The sequence below is a fragment of the Fukomys damarensis genome, unplaced genomic scaffold (assembly GCF_012274545.1).
Source record: "Fukomys damarensis isolate Sample0158 unplaced genomic scaffold, DMR_v1.0_HiC HiC_scaffold_16, whole genome shotgun sequence".
NCBI lineage: Eukaryota > Metazoa > Chordata > Mammalia > Rodentia > Bathyergidae > Fukomys > Fukomys damarensis.
The window spans coordinates 27,177,157-27,190,678 of NW_022900928.1; the positions used below are offsets into that span (position 1 = coordinate 27,177,157).

Sequence of the window (13,522 nt, forward strand, 5' to 3'; positions counted from 1 at the left end):
AAAAAAAAAAAAAAAAGACTAGAGCAGAATCCCAAGAAAGTGTGTGGAAGCAGAAGGTTAGCAACGACCGGTAAACAGGAGCCGAAGAAGTCAGTTCCTGCTCTTGTTCCTGACTTACCTGTGGGACCCAGGGCTCTTGGAAACCTCATACATGTGTGTCTGCTTTCAGATGTGCAGCCCCCAGAGGGCCGGAGCCGTGATGGCCTGCTGACTGTGAACCTGAGGGAGGGCTCCAAACTGCACCTGTGCGCAGAGACCCGGGACGATGCCGTGTGAGTGGCTGCAAGGACAGGATGGATAGGCTCTTGGGGAACACAGCCAGCTACCCCTCCTCATTGGGTCTTCCAGGCCCCTGGTGATAGGAATGGGGGTCAAGACCAGTCAGCGAGGCTGTGTCACAGAGGCTGGGTGGAGATTGACTCCAGGTGATCGGTGCAGGACACAGTGAGCTCTTCACGTGATCTGTGATGGGCTCAGAGTGAGGCGGCAGAGGGGTGCACGGTGTCTGCAAGTGTGTGGAGTCAGAAGAGGTTAGTGATGACCAGTGAACAGGGCTGGGCAGATTCCGGTACTCGGCAGTCTCTGAGGTGAGTCTTCACCTGGATGATAGGGAGGTGCAGCCAATTGCTTCCTCGGAGGACCCTCCCCCTGCTCCCTCTGAGCACATGCCCTGGTAGGGGGACTTGGATCTGAGGGGTAGACTTGAACCTGCCTATAGTGGCAGCTGTCTGTGCCCCATACCAGGGCAAATCCAAACTGGAGTCTGGGGCAGGTGCCATCTGCTCCCCCACATTCCTTCCCTTCCTACTCTCCGATTGAGGTCCTTGACCTTTGTGCTAGAGGACAGGGAAAGAGAGGGGTGTGTGGGAGTGGGGGAAGCTAAGCTCTAGGCAGACAGCACAGAGCCTCCTTGTGCACCCCAGCCAGTTGTCATGGCAACCAACAAAGGCCTGATTGTCCTTTATCCACTGGGCATTCCTGGGGCTCTGGGGTCAGGGCTTTGGGGAACTGTGCTGGTAGGATTGGGATGGGGAGATGGGCTGCTGCTAAAGAACCTGCCCAGGCATGTTAGAATGAGGAGGCCTCTAAGATACCCCCAAGCCCAACTATCCACTGTATAGATAGGGAAACTGGAGTTTCTAAAGTGGAAAAGACTATAGCCTAGAGTGAATTAGCCTAACCCAGGGTCCATCCGTGTGACAGGAGCAGGACAGCAGTTGCTTTTGTCTACCTGAGAGATTTGGAAGGATCTTCCCCTTCACAAGACAATGGGACTAAAGCCTGCCTTGAGAAGGAAAATCTAGAATGTGAGAGCCACCTTCCCTTCCCCCAAACTCCCTCCTCATGGTCTGGTGGGGTTTGTCTTGCAGAGCATGGAAGACAGCGCTGCTGGAGGCAAATGCCACCCCGGTGAGCCCCCCTCTTCCCTCTCCTGCCAGCTCCCATGTGCCGTGGAATCATGGATGACTCAGACTCAGTCTCCACCTGCCAGGAGCTCTTGATCTAGTAGGCATAGGCTTATCCAGACTCAAACGCCCTGAGTCCCATGTGGAAAGGGAGAGGACAGCCAGCTGGTACTCCAAGGAGGGATGGAGAGAAGCTTCCCTGAAGAATTTAAGGGAGTGGCATGAGGGCTAGGGAAAAGGAACTTTTATCAAGCAACTGCTATGTGCCAGGCATGGTATAGGTGTAATTCTAGAACCATCCCATGAGGTTGTTCCCTCTCTGCAGAAAATAAGGATGAAGTTCACTCATCCACACAACAAACATTTACCAAGTTCCTACTATGTGCCACTGTCTGCCAAGGTCCAGGGATCAGAAGTAAACCAAGAGGACATGGGCTCTTGCACCCTGGACTCAGCCCAGTGAGGAGCTAGATATGAAACAACTCATTAGTGATTCCATTTCAACAGTGGTAACCACTCTAACAGAGATGCACAGTATGCAATCCTTCTGGTGGCCTGATTGAGATGGAAGTTAAGATGAGGCTTAAGCTGAGACTTGAAGCACAAACAGAAATTGGGTAAAGGTGGTAGGGATGTGGTGAAGGGAACAGCTTTGTAGGCAAAGGAATCAGCATGTGCAAAGGTCCTGAGATGGGTAGAGGTGTTGGTAGGTTGAGAAGCAGAAGGAATACAAGGTGGCTGGGGTGGCTGGAGCTCAGGGAGTCAGGGGCAATGAGGAAGAAATGTTGTCAGGACAAGGACTTGGGCTCATGTTAAAGACGTTAGTTTCTTCTAAGAGCACCAGGAAGGCTTTAAAAGTTTAGGCAAAGAGACACCATGATCAGATCAGATCAAGTTTGTATTTTTAAAAAGACAGACCGGTAGGGCCGGGGATTTAGCTCAGTGGTTCTGGCACATGCCTTGTAAGCACAAGGACCCAAGTTCTATCCCTGGTGCCAAAATAAATAAATAAATATAATTCAATAAATAAAAAGACTGGTAGGAAAGGGACTGCAAAGAGCAAGAGTGGACACCCTGGGACTAGTTAAGAGGCTAGGACAGTGTCTCTGGAACAGGCTGGAGCTCTGGGCTGAGGCCTTGCTAAAGATAGGCTGAGGGTTGATGGAGGTGTGGGTTTGAAGAGCAGTCAGGGAGGCCTAGCATGGCCTTCACCCTGCCCGCCAGATTGCAGAACCTATGCCTGCTCCTTTCCTCTCATCTAGAGGGCAAGTCCCCTGGGAAGCAGCAGAGGAGCCTGGGATGCACTTAAAAACCCCCTTGGGCATCCACCTGCTGAGGGCCAGGCATTGTGTGAGCACCTAGTTACATGTCTCACCCTCCAGCAACTGGCGGGGGGAGAGCTGGGGATTGGTATTATTAGGCCTATTTTACAGATAGGGAAGCTGAGAGGCTCAGAGAAGGGGGTTTGCCAGGAGGAAAGCTTGAATTAGAGCCTAGGTCCGTGAGGTTTTGAGAGGAAGCTGTCATCTGCAAAAGGAGCTGGGTGAGCAGAGGCAGGGAAATGTGCGTGCATGTGCAGTTGCACGCGTGGATCTAAGGGCCCTGCTGGAGGGTTCAGCATGGAGGGAATAATACAGGAGAAGTGACCTCTGAGGTCACTGGGGCCAGGGCCTAAAGTCTACTTGGAGAAACTGAGCTTCTCCTGAAGGTTGTGAGAGCCTGCTGGGAAGCTGATTCAGGCTTCCAGGCAGAGAGCGGGCTGGAGGAATCTGGGAGTGAGGAGGCTGGAACGGCAATCATGAGGGGAAGAAACCCAAGTTGGGCTCACCAAGTTTGAACTCCAAAGCACCGGAGAGTGGGGCTGATGGCTTCCATGAAGAGAGGCAGAAAGAAGGAGGTGGTGAGAGCTGACCGTTCTGTATCTGTGACTCTGTGAAGCTGTCTTGTCCCTTTTCTGCCTGTCCACCCTTCTGATGCTCTGCTGAGCACTTCTCTCTACTCTACCTTCCTCTGCTACACACACACACACACGCACACACACGCACACACCCCTACCCCTCTGGGAGGCCCGGGCTTAATAGAGCAGATGTGTTTGTGCCTCTGTCTTTGTACCTGTGTCTGCCTGTGTCTCTGTGTTCACATCTGTATTTGTGAGCTTCTGTCCCTGTGCCATGTAGAAGTGACCTGTGCTTTGTCCCTGCACAAGCTATAGGTTCATGCTCTATTCTGGTAGAAGCTCTAGGAGGACTCCCTGACCCTAGCTGTACCAGGGAACGTGGAGCTCAGGCACACAGTCAGGGGCGAGGCTGGGGTGTTGGTGATAGAAGGGGCCAGGAGGATGGGAGGACAGATCAGGCCTACCCTGTTCTCTCCCTGGAGACTGGGAGACCAGCTGTGTGAAACAGGCCAGAGTGGGTTGGAAACAGGCTGCTGGCCCTTCCTCGCTGTGTGCTTTGGCAGTCACCACCCTTCTTTGAGCCTCCCCGCCTTACCATGGGCTGAAGAAGAAGGGACCCTCCCCAACCCCGCCCCAGCCCAGCAAGCAGAAGACACTGGTAAGAACTCTGAGTCTCTCCAGGTGTAGAGGGCCTCTGACACCTCCCTCCCTTCCCCTTCTTGGGTTTCTGTGGCTTGAGCAGGCCCCAGCTGGAGCCACCGTCCCAACCAGAAGCCGCCGGGTTTGCCCCAAGGTCAGGTGTGTGACCCGTTCGTGGAGCCCTTGTAAAGTTGAGAGGCGGATCTGGGTAAGTGCCGGCTCATCCCTCCCTGCCTCCATTCTGGCCACCAGGATGAGCATCGGAAACATCCCAGTCACATCCCTCCTCTGCTCACAAACTTCCCATGGCCCCCTGTCACTCTCAGGACACCAGACACAGCCTGGCTTTCAAGGCCTGTGGAATCTGGATAGGCTCACCTGCCACCTCCCCTCATCTCTGTGCTCAAGCAGCTCTGCGGTACCCTCTGCCCAGCTGCTCTTGCTCCCCCTCTTCCAGCCACTGCAGGCGCTGTTCTCTGCTGTTTCCTTCACCTCCTCCTTGAAGGCCCATCTCACAGGCGAACACCTCCAGACAGACGACTTCCCTGACCTTTGGGCACTGTCACTCCCTCCCACAGTAGATGTCACTATTGCTTAGCATTGTCTCTGTTTGACCTGGTTTGTTCCTATCTGTCTAGCCTCCCTGAGACCAGGAACTTTCTCCAAGGCAGAGACCAGGTCTAATTAGCTTAGCCATTATGGAGCCTGGCATGGGGGTGGATATACAGTAGGTGTAAAATCAGTACTCAGTGATGGGAACAGTCTGTTCTGACCTCTTCATTCTAGCACACAGGAATCTGGCACAAACTGGCTTCAGAAAATGTTCACTGAATTGTGGGTGGGGGCACAAGGAACGAAGAGAAAACCTCTGTAAGGAAGTACTATCACTAATTGTAATTTAATCTAGTTCTTTCTCTCCCCAACCTGAAATTTTCTCAAAAGCAGGACTTGGGCCTGAATCCTTTTTCTGTCCCCAGTGATGAACACAACGCCTGGTATGGGGAGAGTGGCAGGGGGGCTTATATACCTGTGGTCTTAGAGTCACCTGTGAACTTTTTCTTGCTCAGTGGCTCTGTATGTGTTAGAACTGCTTAGGGACTAAAATAGCAACCATTCATATCCTACCTCTTGATACTCAGATTTCATAGGTCTGGGGTGAGGCCTAGGATATCTGTAGCTTTAAAAATTGTTCTTGGTGAGCTGGGGATTTAGCTCAGTGGTTCTGCCGCCTAAGCACAAGGACCTAAGTTTGATCCCTGGTACCCCCCCCCAAAATATTCTTGGTGATTCTAACAAGGCTGGGGATTTAGCTCAGTGGTTCTGCCGCCTGCCTCGCAAGCACAAGGACCTAAGTTTGATCCCTGGTACCCCCCCCCAAAATATTCTTGGTGATTCTAACATTCAGAACCACTGAACATAGAAGCACATGGCCCACCTAGTTACAGAGATGTGGTTCTGTTGGATTCTCACTTTACCTTGGGAGAGAGCAGTGTGTGGGGGAGGACTTTGCATGTGAGGAAGCTGAAGCTTTAAGATGTTACCTAACTTAGTAAGTGTTGCTCATTTCATCAAAGGCAGGCCTAGGACTTCAAAGCTGAAGCTAAGATGTTACCTAACTTAGTAAGTGTTGCTCATTTCATCAAAGGCAGGCCTAGGACTTCCAGCCATCATTCTGAGGTATCCCCCAGACCTCAACGTGGAATACAAGTTCATTTAAAGTGTTGATGTCAAAATATAGAACTTAAAAGACTGTAAATCTAAGCACACAGTAGTTTATCTGATGAGGGTTATTTACATATGTGCCTCATTAGTCAGCACTGTCCCGACACACAGAAGGGGCAAGAACTTTAAAGAGGGAAAGGATCAGAGATTACACCTCAGGTTCTGTCCATGAGGTCTCTGGGGTGACCCTCCTAGTTGCCAGGTGATCTATATGAGTTTACTTTTGGGCCTTCCAGACCTGGAGGGTGGAAACAGGTGTCTCGGGGGGAATGAGGTGGTGTTTTCCACACTGTGCAGGGCCTCATAAGGCCACTGGCTCACTGCAGCTAGAGGGCAGGGAGAGACTTTGGACTTGAATTTGAAAACATGGCTGGATCCGAGTACTTAAATTCCTCCATCCCCCTTTGTGTTTGGAGCCCAGAATCTGACCACACCGACCAGCCTTACTAGATCACCACTGGGGAGGCACCATGCAAGTAGGGTTACTTGAGATTGGGGACCAGCGCCATTACTTGTCTTGGTTTCCTGTATTCCCAGGGACTGTTTTTCTTACTAACTTGAATTGCATTCAACTCAAAGTTGGGCAGCTTCAGTTCCAGTTTAGGCCTGCAGTTGAGTCCTGCAGCCAATTTCAGTAAACATTTACTAAGCACCTGCCATATTCCACTAGGGTCTGATTGGACTTGAAGGAGTCTCCGTGTCTGCTGGGATAAACTAACAAACACTCAGGGGCAAACAAACAACACGTTATTGTTGATCAGTGCTGTGACAGAGGGCAGTCCAAGTACTGTAGGAGTCCAAAAAGGATGCCCACAGATCCTGAGGTTTAACTCAATACCTGAGTTGATTCTGAAAGACAAATTAGAAAATAATAAGGGAAGATCAGAAGGAGTTTCTACAAAAGGAAATGGCTTGGAGATGTAGTCGTGTGGTATGCTTAGGAGCTAAGATTTGGACCATTGGTAGAAATCTAGTTGGGGAGCAAGGCGAGCAGAGAGTAAATTCCAGGGAAAGCACCGGCCAATTTCTGAGCCTCAGTCCCAGCTGTGTGGCGTTGCGGAGAGAATAATGCCTGGAGGTAACACTGATGGACACCTCCCTCCAGACCTGGTACACAGTAGATGCTTGATAATAGTTTCTGGAGTTACTTCCTATTCCCCATCCTTCCTTTTCCCTTTCTGTCCTCCTCAACCCCTGTTTATTTCCTTCCTGGGGCTTGACCATATTCCTCTCCCTTGGTCCAGGAGAGTAATCAATTGGGTATCTCCGAGTCAGACCATTATACAGCTGCTAGCAAATATTTGACTACCTATGAAGGAGAAGTGGGAGCCATGGAAGTTTTCAAGGTAGAGCAGGGCATGACTTGACAGCTGGATGAAAGAAAAGAAATTTTAGAAAGCAAGGCCCTTGGACCTTGTAGGGAGGCACATCCTTTCTCTAGAGCAAACTCGTGCCCGGGGACTCATTTCTAAACTCCCAAGGGGAGGATGTGTGGGGCTGGGGGTGGGGGGTCGTAGGGGACTAAACCCAGACCAGGGAGTTCCTGGCAGCTGACCCGGTTGGATCCCCCAGGTGCGAGTCTACAGCCCATACCAAGACTACTACGAGGTGGTGCCCCCCAACGCACATGAGGCCACATACGTCCGCAGCTACTACGGGCCGCCCTACGCAGGTAAAGCCTCAGCCTGCCCAGTTAGAGGCCTGTCTAGATCCAGCACCAGGCCCAGCCCATGGCCCATCAATCAGGACCAGGCCTTGAACCCTTTGGGTGTTCTCCAGGTTTTCTAGAGCAGGGCCCTCCCCAAGGCCCTCCCCGTCCTGTGATTCGAATAGCCCTTCCTACTGCGGATCTGGCCCACCTCTTCAGGCTGGCCCCATCACGCCCGCGGCTTCGCCATACTGTTTCTGGGCCGATAGCGACCCCTGGTGGTCAATACAGGGTTGGCAGTTCCTTCCCGCTCCAAAGTCTGAGCTGTGAAAGCCGGTCCCTCAGGTGCAGCGCGGTGGTGCTCAGAAATCCTGGAGATGCCTCGCCACACTGCCCTTGGCCCACGGTCCCAGTACGTTTGTGGCAGATACAGGACCTAGAAGCAGTGGGAGTGGAGCCCTTACAGCATCATGGGCTCAGTTTCTCCGACTGGGCAGCAGGAGAATGACTCAGCACCTTAACATTGGGTTGGGCTGCAGTCTTGCTGAAAGGGGACGAGGATGAGACGATCCCTTCGGCTGAAGTCCCTGACCCTCCCGGGCTCTCTGGGCTCTTCCCGCAGGTCCCGGCGTGACGCATGTGATAGTGCGGGAGGACCCCTGCTACAGCTCCGGTGCCCCGCTGGCCATGGGCATGCTGGCGGGGGCCGCCACAGGCGCGGCGCTGGGTTCACTCATGTGGTCGCCCTGCTGGTTCTGAACCTTAGGACTCTGAGCTCTGGACCCTGCACGTAGGCCACTAGCCCCCTTTTCCTCTTGGACCCCACCATCAAGCCCTAGCCCACTTGAGGGCCTGAACCATTTCTCCTTTTCTTTCCTACTCCCCTCTCCCAACTTCCGAAGAAGCTCCCATCTCAGGCAGGAACATGGCTAGAAATCCTCCCATCTACTGCCAGACTACCCAGAAATCCCTTATGGACACATATGACTATATTTCCTCCAAACACACCAGGAGACAGCAAACAACTATATTTGGCTTCAAATTCCCCAGGCGCTGGAGTGACAACATGAATAGGGCTCCCTGTTCTCTCCTGGGGGAGCACCAGGCCTGGTGGGGAGAACAGGAGTAAACAAACACTAGACAAAGCTGCACAGTTATCTGTCCTTTGACAAGGACGCCTAGGGGAAGGCAGCAAGACAGGTAGGCTGGGAGTACTGTTACTGACATGTCCAAAGAATTAAGGGGGAGCTCATGTGGGCATGGGTGGGGGCAAATCATGGTGAGCTGCAGGCTGAAGAGACTGCCTGGTAAAGGGGAGGTGAGCTTTCCACAGAGGGAAGTTTTGTGAGCACACATACAACGAGGATTTTGCCAGTTTTGTTAGCACTGAGACATACCCTTACCCAAAACACTCGAGTTTAGTTCCATCCTTTCCACTAGCAGTATCCTGGGCCCGTTCCCCATGACAGCAACTGACCTTAACCTGGGGGCTTCTGGTTGGGGAACAGGTGAGCTCTATTTGGACCCCCCAGCCTTAGGAAGTTGCCTCCATCAGGAAATGCCTTTCTGATCCCAGGAGTTGTCTATTGCTATGATTTTCACCATCTGGGGCTTTGTCTCTTCCTTAATTGGGGGGGAGATGGCAGTGTTCCCCTCTGGGACCTGACCCAATTTTGTACCAGTGTGGGAAGCCCCCACCCCCCCACCCCTGACACACGCCTGCCTGCAGGTGTCCCTTCCAGTCTCTTCCCCAATCCTGCCCCAATCACCAGTAGAAATGCTAACTTACTTGCCCAGTGCCTGGTGTAGTCCACTAAAATTCCCCTACTGGTGGGGGCTCTCTTGGCTCAGCTGCAGAGATTAATAAAGATGTGGTTGACTCTAGAACTGGCTCTGCTTATTTTGTTCCCCCAGAGCACCCTGTTTTCCTGGGGCATCTCTGTGACCCAGCATCTACTACTGTCTGCTCTGATATGAGATATGGATTCTGAGGCCAGGTTGGACTGGAGACAGATTTTATTCTGAGCAGTTTGAGGCAAGTCACTTAACTTTTCTGGACCTTGCTTTCCTACCCATTAGGTGGCAGGTTGAAGTTGACCAACCCTGAAGGCTTGCAAAGAGAGGCTGTGTCAGAGTCTGTTGTCTGAGCTGATGGATGATGCAGGGATCCTGCCTGCTTCCTGAGAGGCCTGTGGCACTGGGACCTTTCCCAGTGGGTCTCTGTCCCGGAGTTGAGTCAATGACTTGTTCTTATAGAGAGACCAGGAGAGGGAAACAGCTTGCCTTAAGCCTTTTGAGGCTATAAGTGACATTAACTCCCTGCTCAGTGATTAAGTCAAAGAAAACACTGGGATGCACAACTGCATCCAACTGAATTGGGAAAGTTTTCAGGATCAGGAGGTGGAAATTCAGTCTCAGCCTTGAAGGGTAAGTAGGGCTTCAGCCATATGAGAACAGAGGGAGGGCTTTATATGGAGAAGGAGCTGATGGAAGAATCAGCAGAAGCAAAGGCCTCACAGGCTGTGAGCTCCATGAAGTTCCAGTCAGTCTCACGTCATGGCAGGCAGCGTGGTGAGGAGTGGTGGTGGGACGGGGTTACAGGGAACCCCATAGCCAGGCTCATGAGCAGTGGCAGCCTGAGAAGCAGCCATGACATAGGCAAAAGCACAGGCGTAAGAGCCCCTTCAAAGGCTCAAAGTCTGGGAGCATCTGCTGTCAAAGGTCACACAGCATGTGTGTCCAAAGGCCTGCACTATGTTCGGGGACCCAGCAGATCAAACACAGTCCATGCTTTGGAACCTCAGTATGCTTGTGAGGGACATCTCTGAGGCTCCAGGAATGGGCCTACTCTGAGGCTCACTCTGTAGGGCACAGCTTAGGGCTTTTTCAGGGTTCATTTAATATGTAACAAGAGCCGGAGCCATCCAGATTCCTTCCTGTGAACATGGACCAAACAAGTGTCAGGGATCTGCCAGGAAAGTTGTTTGAGTTTGCTGGGCAGAGCGGCAGCATTCACACGCACTGCTCAGAGCTCTCCCTGCTTTATCTCCGAAGTCCTCACAATAATCACATGGCCAGGTATTACTGCCCCTACTTCACCTACGAAGAAACAGATGTAGAAAGAAAGTAAGCAAAACCCAAAGGCATGCATTTAAAGACAGATGAAACAACACTAAAATGTCACACGAAATTCAGACATGTTAATAATTGTGTATAAAAAACAGTGAGCTTAAGACCAGCCTAAATTACATAGCTAGGCCCTGTCTCAAAAAAAAAAAAAGTCTTCAGATGTGGGGCATTTGGCATTTGGAAGGTGACTGGGTCACGGGAACACTACATCATCATCGGTGGATTAGTTCACTGATGACTTCACAGCTGAATGAGCTGTTAAGAAGAGAGGCTGGAGTGCAGGAGCGGGGTCATGAGGGGGATGACCCGGAAAGGTGTATTTTTGTCCCAGGTTCCTTCAGTTCTCTCTCTGGCTGTCTTCTCTTTCTGCTTTGTGGCTGCCGCGAGTTGTGCAGCTTTTCTCTGACAGGCCTTTCCACCATGCTGTGTCTGCTTTAGAGCCAGCCAACCTTGGACTGAACTCCCTGAAAACATGCACCAAAATAAACTTTTTTTTTCCTTCAAGTTGTGTAATCCAATACCTTGTCCCAGCAATGACAGAATCTATACATTAACAATTTTTTAAAAAGCAGAAAAGGAAATTACAAAAAGTTCCATTTACAATACCATCAAAAAGCTCTGATGAACTATAACTATAAAACTCTTACAACAAAACACATGAGAAAGAAAATCTTCAAGACAATGAATTTAGCAATGGTTTCTTGGTTATGACATCAAGAGCTCAGGCAACAATGACAACAACTGAAAAGATGAAATGAACTTAGTCAAAATTGTACCAAAGGCCACTACCAAGAAAGTAAAAAGAACAACCCAGAAAGCAGCAGAAAATATTTAAAAAATTCATTTATTTGTTAATGAATTAACATCTATACTACCTAAAGAAATCTAGCAACTCAGAAGCAAAAATAAAACCAAAACCAAAATCAAATAATCCAGTTATAAATTGGAAAGGACTTGAATAGACATTTCACAAATGGCCAATAAGTACATGAAGAGATGTTCAACATCATTATTCATTAGGGGAATGCAAACCAAAACCATGGAAGATACGACGAGATACCAATTCGCACTTATTAGGATGGCTATTGTAGAAAAGGGGGGGTGCAGTTGGGATGTAGCTGATTGGGAGTGTACTTGACTAGCTACCTAGCAAGCAAACAAATAAATAGGGTTGCTATAAAAAACAAAAACAAAAAAAAACCACTTATACACTGCTAGTGGAAATGTAAAGATGCAGCTACTGTGGAAGAGTTTTCAAAACATTAAACAGAATTATATGATCTAGCCATTGTAATCTAAGGTGGGAAAATGCAAGTGTCCATCAACAAATGAATGGTTAAACAGAATACTGTAATACCTCAGTTCACAAATGCTTCTGTTCCAGAACAATTCTGTTTGCAAACAGAAGCATTCAGCAAAGTTTTGCCTCCATTCACAAACTCTTCAGGTGACCAACACGACAGTGGCCATCTTCTCCATGTGAACACAGATGGAGCCATCTTCCCCAGAACTGTGGACCAAATTAAGTCATGAACCAATGCACTGTTGTATGGTATATGATGGGATATTTAGCCATAAGAAGGAATGAAATTCTGAAACGTGATACAACATGTATGATCATTAAAAACATACTGAATTAAATAACGGCACAAAAGGATAATTATTATGGTTCTATTTATAGGCAAAATAAAGCATATTAAAGGTTACTGGTGCTGGGAAAGGAAGAAATAGAGATTTATTATTTAATAGTTCCCAGTGTTTCTATTTGGGATGATAAAACTTTCTAGAAAGTGATGGATATACAACATTGTACTTAAAAATAAGTACGTGTACATAACATCTATTTTTTTCTTGCCAGCCAGTCTCGTTTATTTTTAAGTCTTTATCAAGTTAATTATCATAAACACAGATTGAAAGCCAGACTAACAGACCAAAGAACATATAGAACATAACAAAAAACAATGATAGTAAATCAAAGTACACTTTTAGATACATTGGCCATGCTGGGTTACAATAACTTTTATAGACATATTATATATACAAACTTTAGAAGTTTTCCAAATATTTTCTCTTGACCTCTGGTTGGTTTTTTTGTTTTGTTTTGGTGTGTGTGTGTGTGTGTGTGTGTGTGTGTGTGGTAGGAATACTGAACTAGGTCCTTTGCACTGAACTACAGCTGTACCCCATCCCATTTGTTTTTTATTTATTTATTTTTTGGTATAGGGGATTGAACTTGGGACCTTGCGCTTTCAAGGCAGGCAGTCGAACCACTGAGCTAAATCCCCACCCACTTTGTTTTCTATTTGAGACAGTATCTTAAGTTTCCTAAGTTTACTTCAAATTTGCAATCCTCCTGATTCAGCCTGATTCAGGCACCACTGTAACCAGACCATTTTTTAAAATCTTTCCACATTTTTTAAATAGATGCACTCTATCAGGTTGAGGAGCTATTCCTATTTTTACTGAGCAGTTGTTTGGTCTTGCTTTAAGTGAGTACATGCTCAAATTTTTGAAATACTTTTTCTGCATCTATTTTAACTAAATAATAATAATAATAATTGTCGGTTTTATATGACAAGTTATATTGGGTTTTGTTGTCATTTTTGCTTTTGTTTTTATTTTACACAAAATGGTAGAGGCATGTTGTAACAGCATGGCAGTTTCTTATAAAGCTAAATATAGTTTTACCATTAGAATTCAGCAATCACACTCCTAGGTGTTACTCAGTTGAGGTGAAAACTTACATCCTTCTAAAAATCTTTATATGTGCTGGAAATGGTGGTGCATGCCTATAATCACAGCACTTTGGAAACTGAGGTAGGAGGACTTCTGAGAGTTCAAGGCCAGCTACACAGCTACACAGTGAGTTCAAGGCAGCCTAAACTACATAGCAAGACCTGTCTCAAACAAAACAAAACAAAACAAGAAAAGTAGGCTAGGGCTGTAGCTCAGCGGTACTGTGCCTGCCTGGTAAGCACAAGGCTCTGAGTTTGATTCCCAGTATGGGGGAATAAAAAAAGGAAAAAAAATCATAATAATAATGATTATTCATAACCACTAAAAACTGGAAGCAACAAAGAT

General features: G+C 48.4%; 1 protein-coding gene across 3 annotated transcripts in view; it reads left to right on the plus strand.

The window, feature by feature from the left end:
- Plekhb1 (pleckstrin homology domain containing B1) overlaps positions 1-8,312 on the plus strand; it is a 12,106-nt gene extending 3,794 nt beyond the window's left edge. For 2 of the 3 annotated variants that reach the window (XM_010603256.3, XM_033764210.1), the window contains 5 exons: positions 170-272; positions 1,371-1,410; positions 4,046-4,150; positions 7,237-7,336; positions 7,935-8,312. In XM_010603256.3, coding sequence (XP_010601558.1) covers positions 170-272; positions 1,371-1,410; positions 4,046-4,150; positions 7,237-7,336; positions 7,935-8,071 — 485 coding nt within the window. In that variant the 3' untranslated portion in view covers positions 8,072-8,312. The remainder of the gene's footprint in view (positions 1-169; positions 273-1,370; positions 1,411-4,045; positions 4,151-7,236; positions 7,337-7,934) is intronic. The other variant, XM_033764211.1, reaches the window with a different exon arrangement.
- The last annotated feature ends 5,210 nt before the right edge of the window (positions 8,313-13,522 follow it).